The 10608-nt window shown below is 36.0% G+C and overlaps 1 protein-coding gene across 3 annotated transcripts; it reads right to left on the bottom strand.

Moving 5' to 3' along the window:
* Window positions 1-1264: 1264 nt before the first annotated feature.
* On the bottom strand, window positions 1265-10101 carry LOC140058721 (rho-related protein racA-like). Of its 3 annotated transcripts, XM_072104437.1 has the most exons (10): window positions 9971-10101; window positions 8258-8472; window positions 6869-7037; window positions 6591-6730; window positions 6033-6135; window positions 5673-5860; window positions 3624-3810; window positions 3009-3239; window positions 2309-2646; window positions 1265-1960 (listed from the first exon to the last, which is right to left on the bottom strand). In XM_072104437.1, the coding sequence occupies exons 2-10, from the start codon at window positions 8441-8443 to the stop codon at window positions 1748-1750; spliced, it is 1755 nt and encodes a 584-aa protein (XP_071960538.1). In that variant the 5' UTR covers window positions 8444-8472; window positions 9971-10101; the 3' UTR covers window positions 1265-1747. The 3 variants fall into 3 exon arrangements, with proteins under 3 accessions (XP_071960538.1, XP_071960539.1, XP_071960541.1); XM_072104438.1 differs by lacking the exon at window positions 8258-8472; XM_072104440.1 differs by lacking the exon at window positions 8258-8472 and having other exon boundaries at window positions 10039-10088.
* Between the last annotated feature and the right edge of the window lie 507 nt (window positions 10102-10608).

Genomic DNA, 10608 nt, shown 5'->3' with positions numbered 1-10608 from the left:
TGGATCCTAAACAACATCATTCGGATCAGTCTACCTATGACGTTGTTCTTCCAGCACATCCTCTGGTGGTTGATGTACATCTCTCAGTTCCATATCATGGTTCTCACAATAGAGAGGTACACGGCCATTGTCCATCCGTTCCACTTTATTAAACTGACATCTGGTGAGCACATAAAGACGTTGATATACTGCGGATGGTCGGTTGGTTTCTTGTACGGTGCAGCCGTATCAACATTGCAGTTAACCGACCTTATCAACGTATACATCCTCTTGGACGCTGTGATACAACTACTGATGTTAATAATTTTATTTCGAATGAATTACAAAATATGTACAACAGCAAGAAGAAGTAACCGGCGGGTTGTGTCCATTGACAACGACAAGAGAAACACTAAGCGGAAACCAACCAAGATCGACGCAGCAACAAAAACAACAACTATTGTGTTTGGCTGCTACATATTGTGTTTCATTCCCTACACGCTGGTTTTGATGACGTTTGCGTTTTATATTTTAAGTAATTGTACTTTCAATCCTGCTACCTTCATAACGGCTTATTATTACGTAACTGTAGTTCTTTATTCGAACTCTGCTATGAATCCGATAATTTATACTATCAGAAATAAATCTTTTGCAAAGTGTCTCAAAGATGCCATCGGAATTAACTAAACTAAGTGGAGCTGCTAAAGAGGCACACAGGGACATAGCAGTATCCTCTTAATAAGAATGTCCACTGACTCTAGTGTCAAGAGCTGTCTACACTATCAAACTTGATGTGACAAAAAATGTGCCCATATATGGAAATGATGATGTCATATCACTATCATATTTGGGCACATCATACTTTGTTTGTCAAACTAGTTTGATAGTGTAGGCAGGGCTTTAAAGAGATATATTTCACCAATTTCGTTTCACAGAAAAGTTCTCCCTTAATATGGAGGAGTGCAATGGAAGGATTGGCCCTAGTGAATCATATTGCCTTTCGTTCGTTTTAGGGAATGTGTCCTCTGATTAGTGATGTCCTAAATGAGGGTTCTGCTGTTATTAAAGCTCTATCTAAACCCAAATATGGTAGTGTAATGACATCATCATGTCTATATATAGGCACATCGCATTTTTTGTCACATTTCGATAGTGTGGACAGAGCTTAATACGCATAACTGACTTGAAATTCTTAATAGACATTGCAGTATTGAAGAATTCAATTTTATTAACAAAACTTCTCATTTTTGTTTTTTACACAGAAATAAAAAAGTTTAATAAGCATAGTAAAATTCAAGTACACATTAATATTGCGACATAAAATAGACAAGACTATATATTATTTTTTAACAAAATAGTGAATTATTATATATGTATTGCATTTACTTTCGTGTTAGATATTAAGACCCTATTGACTATTATATAATACTGACTATTATAATATAATATGAATAATATTGTGTTCCTTAAATTCCTAGATATAATAAGTATTCAACTTCAATAACAATAATTATACTTTAGCGTAATGAACATTTAATCAACCGCATTCTGGACTTCTATTTACATTAATTTTGTTACCCTGTTTAAACAAACATAGAACTATTATCTGTATTATGATGCAATGTGGACTTTTATTTACATTCGTTTACCATGATTTTCAAACAAAACAGTCGCACAACAATTTATCATCATGTCGACCTGGACATTCTCAATAAAATCTAATTCTGTAAAGAAAATAACATTGTCCACATTTTCTTACACATTCCTATTACATAACTGAACATTTTTCTCCAGATTTTTCCATCATCTTTTCGTATTCCTCAACTTCTTTCAAATAATCGACTGGAGGCCAGCGGTTCTTGGTAACAAAATCCATATTTGGTTCAGTTAGATTCGTGAACTCCTCCTTTTGTTCAAATGCCGTGTAATTGGTGGAGATGAAATGAAGGCACCAATCTGAGAGTTGTTTTGAGTTGTACATCTGATAAAGAAAGGAATATATAATAATTATCAAAGTAACTCATAGAGAACCTCTATTTAAGGGGACAGTTTTGAGACCCAATAAAGTTTCTCCATAATAGACATGTCCTCTGAATAAGGGTTCGCTATAGTTAAATATCTTATTCTATTAGTTGTTGAAAAAAAATGTCTCCTAAATTACAGTAGAGTGTCCTCTGAATAAGGGTGTCCTAAACAGGAATTCTACTACATAAGTGTTTATGAATTAAATAAAAACTACTTTCAATACAGTTCATTATTTGAAACAAGTAGGATATAAATATCTAAATTCCAAAGTTTTCAGTTAAAAAAATTATCATTTTTTATGTACCTGTGATGTTTCTAGAAGTTGTATAACGTCAATATCAGCGTCTTTGATACTATTAGCACTTGCCGCCTCGACCTCTTTTGTGATGTACAACTCGCATAAATTCTTGAGACGCGGTTGACAAAAGCGGTCGGCCAGTATCATGATACCGATAGAATCCCCTTCTTCAATTGGAGAATGGTCGGTGTAGAGATATTCCAAAAGCGCTAAGAAATTATCAAGATTTGTGTCCGTTATAGAGACTTCTCCCGAGCTCCCTTCGGCAAAGTTACCACTAAACATGGCTGACATGACTTCACTTCTGGTTGCTAAGACAATTTTATGAGCATACACAGTTGTACCTAATTGAAGAAAAAGTGGATAATATTTTATCAATAAATTACAGCATTTGAAAATAATATTGCACAAATAGAATAAACAATGGGACTTTAGCTTTGAGTACAGTTTTTCTGTTGTGTACTTATTTAACCAAGTATTTATAGCGTTGAGATTGTTCTTAACGAAAAAGCTTGTGTTGTTAATGCTTTCTATTCCAATGATTTTTTGTTGAGCACAATCCATTTACAATTTACCATTTGAATACAAAAAGTACGGAAGTTCACAATCGAATACGACAAATGAGTTGCAATGAAATGTAAAATGTTTTTATTTCATTACCAACCAATTTCTTAAAATTAAAGAATTCAAAATATATATACAGTACCTTCAACATTGAATTTCATATCAGATAAAGCAGGCTGGTTAAAAAACAGTTGTTTGGCCTGTTTTCCCATCTCATCATTTAAGTATGTTCCTATACTTGGATTTAGAAATTCCTCATCATTCTCCAAGTTATTGACAACCTCTTCTAGGCGGGGCTCGTTGAAGATCTTGGCAACATCTCTTAGCGCTTTTAAATCTTCTTCAGGTTCTTCGGCGTCTAAACATGGTAAACCTGTGGAGTTAAATAAATGAATATCTCTTTATTAATAATATTCTATATTATATATTAAAATTATCGAATATTATTATTACAAAGAACTCCAATTAGATAAAGAAATGATAAAAAACTGGATAAATATTGTTTAAATGATGCCCTCTATGGTTTATTTTTTCTGTAATATAGTGCCCTCTATTGTTTGTTTATGCTTTCATAAAATATTCCAATATTTTATTTTTCCAAGTTGAGGCTTCTGTACTCTAATGCTCTATCTTTATGTGACAAAATGTGTCCCATATATGGACATGATGATGTCATAACACTACCATATTTGGGCACATCACACTTTTTTTGTCAAACTTGTTAGTGTAGACAGAGCTTTAATAAAACTTTAAGTACCTGAGTAGTAAAACTCCAACAACTGTTTGAACGGTTTGAAGGCGACATCCGCACTGATTGTAACAAACGTCATTGATGTTTTATCCTCTTTCTTTTCCTCCAATATTCCTGCAAGTCCTTGAATCTTCCCTTCATTCACATCACTATTGCTGTAAGGCTTGTCTGCGTTATTAACTTTCTTATTATTCTGTAAAAATAATTATTATTATTATAAATCTTGATAGATGAGGAACAAAATTAAACTCAATATTGTGTATAGAGGAACTTACTTTGCAATAGTTTCTCCTATTCTTTAAATATATTTGTATTAACTAATGGCAAATTTGTTATCACACATTTTAGGATATATGTATTATTATTATTATTCAATTCTACTTTATTCAACCACAGAGGCCCAGATCATCACATGGTTCTACTTTATTTAACCACAGAGGCCCAGATCATCACATGGTTCTACTTTATTTAACGACAAAGGCCCAGATCATCACATGGTTCTACTTTATTTACCCACAGAGGCCCAGATCATCACATGGTTCTACTTTATTTAACCACAGAGGCCCAGATCATCACATGGTTCTACTTTATTTAACCACAGAGGCCCAGATCATCACATGGTTGTACTTTATTTAACCACAGAGGCCCAGATCATCACATGGTTCTACTTTATTTAACCACAGAGGCCCAGATCATCACATGGTTCTACTTTATTTAACCACAGAGGCCCAGATCATCACATGGTTCTACTTTATTTACCCACAGAGGCCCAGATCATCACATGGTTCTACTTTATTTACCCACAGAGGCCCAGATCATCACATGGTTGTACTTTATTTAACCACAGAGGCCCAGATCATCACATGGTTCTACTTTATTTACCCACAAAGGCCCAGATCATCACATGGTTCTACTTTATTTAACGACAAAGGCCCAGATCATCACATGGTTCTACTTTATTTAACCACAGAGGCCCAGATCATCACATGGTTCTACTTTATTTAACCACAGAGGCCCAGATCATCACATGGTTCTACTTTATTTACCCACAGAGGCCCAGATCATCACATGGTTCTACTTTATTTACCCACAGAGGCCCAGATCATCACATGGTTCTACTTTATTTAACCACAGAGGCCCAGATCATCACATGGTTCTACTTTATTTAACCACAGAGGCCCAGATCATCACATGGTTGTACTTTATTTAACCACAGAGGCCCAGATCATCACATGGTTCTACTTTATTTACCCACAGAGGCCCAGATCATCACATGGTTCTACTTTATTTACCCACAGAGGCCCAGATCATCACATGGTTCTACTTTATTTACCCACAGAGGCCCAGATCATCACATGGTTGTACTTTATTTAACCACAGAGGCCCAGATCATCACATGGTTGTACTTTATTTACCCACAGAGGCCCAGATCATCACATGGTTCTACTTTATTTAACCACAGAGGCCCAGATCATCACATGGTTCTACTTTATTTACCCACAGAGGCCCAGATCATCACATGGTTGTACTTTATTTAACCACAGAGGCCCAGATCATCACATGGTTCTACTTTATTTACCCACAGAGGCCCAGATCATCACATGGTTCTACTTTATTTACCCACAGAGGCCCAGATCATCACATGGTTCTACTTTATTTACCCACAGAGGCCCAGATCATCACATGGTTCTACTTTATTTACCCACAGAGGCCCAGATCATCACATGGTTCTACTTTATTTACCCACAGAGGCCCAGATCATCACATGGTTCTACTTTATTTAACCACAGAGGCCCAGATCATCACATGGTTGTTTTTCCTGGGCTGTGCACAAACAACAAAATACAAATACAATTTCAACAATGTTTTAATAATATTATGTCATATATTATATAAATATATATGTAAACGTTTTAATCAAGTTTGTATGGCCGTAGACGAGTGAATGTCAACACTAAGGTTGTTCCATTCAAGTGTTCCTTTATATGCAAAGTTTTTTATATTCAGTCTTATGTATTTATTGTAGGTGCATGGATGAATTTAAAAACAACATACCATTTGAGGCGGTTCTATCGCAAACAAGCGGGCGAAGAATTTAGAAGCGCAACATAGTACTAGCCTATGTGCCTGTAGTTGCGCATTGCCAACGAGAAATGTTACATCAGCGTGTTGCGGCTGACGAAGAGCATTTAACCAGTGCTCTCCAAATACAGATGTCTTTATTTCTATCCATGGTGCTTGACCTGTAATAAAGAATATAAGACAATAACTTATTATTAATTAAATCAAAATAATTTAGATTTATTATACATTACAACACCTGTGTGTGTGTGATTATCCAGAAAAAGGTATAAACAGGTTAAAGAGTAAACAAGTAGTAGTTACTGCAGTAACTGCAAAGAAATCTGTACTCACCAGCTGGAGGCATCACTGGAGGAAGCGGAACAGCTTTGGCACTACGTTTGCCAAAAATTGACTTCCTTTTTGACTTTGTAGTCTGGGCCACGCCTACATCAATCTTGAATGAATAAAACCAAAATTAAGAGCTGGAATATTAAGCCCTGTCTACACTATTAAACTAGTATGAAAAAAGTGTGACATGCCCAAATATAGTAGTGATATGCTTAAATATGGTAGTGATATGACATCATTATGTCTATATATGGGCACAACACATTTTTTTGCCCCATACAATATACACTATATATAATACACTATAGTAGAAGCTCTATTAAGGGACACCTTCGGGACATAAAACAAAGTGTGCTCTTAATAGTGGGGATCCTGAATAGATTTTATACACAATACACTCTTTATTGGTCTAATATTTTGTTAACAAGCTCAAACAAACAATTTGATTATATAGAAAAGGGTCAAAGGTATATAAAACTACAGGAGTGGTATATAACATTTAAAAAACAGATAAACTATGTAAAAATAGATATTTAGCAGATTTGTATAAAGATTACCTACCACATATTCAAATAGTTCCTTCAAGCCGTCCATGGTGAGAGCACTTGTCTCATGATATGTCAGGCCAAACTTCTTGGCTGCACTCTTACATTCACTCAATGGCACCAAATGTTCAGAAGCTCGACTCGAACTTCTTAAATCTGATGGCAGAAAAACAATGATGCATATGTTATAACCATGTAAAGTGGATTCCTGGTTTAAATCCTGTCAGAGATCAAGAAGTCTTTTTAATGGACTTTAAAAAAATGTAGGGTATTGTAAAAACTTAGGAAACTTACCTGATTTATTGCCAACTAGTACTATAGGTGTAGATGGGCAGAAGTGTTTTAATTCAGGAAGCCATTTTTCTGGAATATTAGTTAATGAGTCTCTGCTAGCAACGCTAAAACACAGCAGGAAGACATCGGTTCCAGGATAGGACAATGGACGCAACCTATCATAATCTTCCTGAAATAAGAAATTATCATGAGAATTAACTTTTTTTTTTTAAAGATTTCAGAACTGTTCCCATTAAAGAGTTTACCCTTAAAATAGTGTCCCTTAAATAAGGGTGTCCTCTGAATATGGGGTTCGATATACAGTAGTGTTAAAATATACATTGGCCTGCACTTGTTTTACAGGAAAGTGTCTTTTTAATAGGGCTGTCCCATGAACAGGGGTGTCCCATGAACAGGGGTGTTCCGTGAATAGGGATGTCCCATGAACAAGGGTGTCCCATGAACAGGGGTGTTCTGTGAAAAGGGGTGTTTCATAAATAGGGGTGTCTCATGAACAGGGGTGTCTCATAAACAGGGGTGTCTTATGAACAGTGATGTCCCATGAACAGGGTGTTCCGTTAACAGGGGTGTCCCATGAACAGGAGTGTCCCATGAACAGGGGTGTTCCGTTAATAGGGGTGTCCCATGAACAGGAGTGTCCCATGAACAGGGGTGTTCCGTTAATAGGATGTCCCATGAACAGATGTGTCCTATGAACAGGGGTGTTCTGTTAATAGGGGTGTCCCATGAACAGGGGTGTTCTGTTAATAGGGGTGTCCCATGAACAGGGGTGTTCTGTTAATAGGGGTGTCCCATGAACAGGAGTGTCCCATGAACAGGGGTGTTCCATTAATAGGGGTGTCCCATGAACAGGAGTGTCCCATGAACAGGGGTGTTCTGTGAACAGGGGTGTCCCATGAACAGGGGTGTTCCGTTAATAGGGATGTCCCATGAACAGATGTGTCCTATGAACAGGGGTGTTCTGTTAATAGGGGTGTCCCATGAACAGGGGTGTTCTGTTAATAGGGGTGTCCCATGAACAGGGGTGTTCTGTTAATAGGGGTGTCCCATGAACAGGAGTGTCCCATGAACAGGGGTGTTCCATTAATAGGGGTGTCCCATGAACAGGAGTGTCCCATGAACAGGGGTGTTCTGTGAACAGGGGTGTCCCATGAACAGATGTGTTCTGTGAACAGGGGTGTCCCGTGAACAGATGTGTCCTATGAACAGGGGTGTTCTGTTAATAGGGGTGTCCCATGAACAGGGGTGTTCTGTTAATAGGGGTGTCCCATGAACAGGGGTGTTCCATTAATAGGGGTGTCCCATGAACAGGGGTGCCCCATGAACAGGAGTGTCCCATGAACAGGAGTGTCCTAAAGAAAGGGTTCTACTGTATTATAATATTTGTACCTGGCCAGCTGTATCAAAAAATGCTATGTTATACGCCTTTCCTTTATGCAATACGTTAGCTGCGTAATTGTCAAACACAGTGGGAACGTATTCCGATGGGAATGAGTTCGTGTTGTAGCTTATTAGCATACAGCTTTTGCCGACTGCACCGTCACCCACAACTGTCACCTTTAGATTCATCATCATTAGTAATTACGTCCAAGTAGAGTACAATTCTAGAACATAATATTTAATAATAGGGATACCGAGAGCTGACTCCATTTTCATTACCACGATTAAACAGCGCGCACGTTACTATGCGCGCAATGTCATTGACGCGGTGTTTTTTTACTTTGGTAAACACTTTTTATTAGGTAATTGTTCTGAAAATAAATTAATTATAAATATATTATTTTGAGTATATATTTATTTACCTATTATTCTATAAGATCAAGTATTTTTTATTTCCATTTCATTCAACCAAAAATGTGAATATAGTGGTTAAAAGATCGTTATCGCCTAGCGCGTATAGCTTTTGTTTACTACGAAACCCTCGGAAGGCTCAATGACCTACCATTTCAACCTTATTTTTGTAGTTGAGCCTCTTATGACCTCAAAATGTTTTTTATTCCTACACCAAGATAATATAGTTCCACATACCATGTGCTTGTTACTAAGAAAAATATTAATTTTAACTGCTAAAAAAACAATTTTATCCAGATATGAGGCCTTTATGATTCGAATATTTCATAGTAACAACCCATATACCATAAAAAATATCCGTTTAGTCCATTTTTTAAATAATTTTTGAAAAATTCCGAGGGGCTCAACTACAAAAACGCCATTTTATGGTATGATGTCATCGCAAGCCAATCAAACCTCCGCATTCGACCGCTCCGCAAGTCTCACGGTTGAACGATTTTGGATTCTCGCCCTTTGATTGGTTGACGCGATTCAACACACAGCGGAATAATTTTCTCGCGAGTGCCGTGAAGTCACATGGTGTCAGGCCTGTCCAATTACACAGGAAAATAATGCATTGAAATTCTTCGAACGAGGTTAAATAAACACTCTTTTTTATATAATAAATAAGTAATATCATATTTTATTGAATTTTACAATGTTGATATATAAAATATGTTACTTAAAATCGTGATTTTATATAATTATTTTTACGAAAAATGACTAGTTCATACAATTGTCGACTGAGGGCGCAATTTGTTTACATCGTTCGTGGCTAAAAACGATCATTTTCGGCGATGTTTTAAACCCTATATTTCGAAAACTACAAGTCATATTTTCATAATTCTTTCTTTATTATAATATTGATACAAAATACTAACAGGCAATGTATAATTTGTTTGAAAAATATTAACTTTTAATTTTACATCGTTATCCCTATTAATAATATTATTTTTTTTTAATAATATAAAATTTGTTTATTTTAAAAAAATAATAGAATAGCCTACTCAATGGTCAAAAACGTATAATTATTATCTTATTAACCACAATGCAGAGTGGCTGGGAGGGGTTTATATATAGTACTGTAACTTATAGGCTAGGCTAGCGTAGGCCACTAATGGAAGGTAGCTAGAGAGAAACCCGCCACGCCTCACCTCACTCATTCATATAAAAACGAAGGCCGATGATGAGGCGGCGAGGCCTAACTCAATAAATCGAGAGTATTAAATACTATTAATTAGCCTATACTAATATAAAAAGGATATTCCTTACCAAACTTCCGCAGTCAGCCCTTATCGCCCTTGTAATAATCTTGAACATGCTGTTGCATTTATACTTACCATCAATGAGCTAAATATAGCGATGTTTATGACAACATTTTGACAGTTCGAAAAGGATAGCCCATGTATAAATAGAAATTACTGCACAAAAATACGAAGCGCCAAAAGTGCAATATATTGCGAGGTTGTTCAAAGCTAACAAAAGAGGGCGGCAAACACAAATTAATTTTTATAAATTTTTTAACATCTCATCGTCATGATAGGCAACATTTTCCAAAGGGATAACAAATATGATTAGTATGAAAAGCAAATTTCGTTAGAAAGGATTAAATCAGTCAAAAATGAATTTAAATTAAATCTTCCTTAGTAGTACGGTGTGCAAAACTCATCAAAAAGGTATCGATTTAGTTGTTCTTTGGTAATATGGAAAGCACAATTTGTCAAAAAGGATTAGATTAGGATTTTATTTGTAGCATGGAAGGCATTCAAATTCAAAAACTGTGTCAAATTTGTCAAAGAGAATATAAATAATCCATGGAGGATAATCTATTATCTATTTGATTCTACTGTACATGATCCTGGCATTGACAAACAAATCTAATTAAACCGCCAATGTAATTTTCCTAATGC

The sequence above is a fragment of the Antedon mediterranea genome, chromosome 9 (assembly GCF_964355755.1).
Source record: "Antedon mediterranea chromosome 9, ecAntMedi1.1, whole genome shotgun sequence".
In the NCBI taxonomy this organism is placed as follows: Eukaryota; Metazoa; Echinodermata; class Crinoidea; order Comatulida; family Antedonidae; genus Antedon; species Antedon mediterranea.
This window is presented reverse-complemented; position numbering and strand designations above follow the sequence as displayed.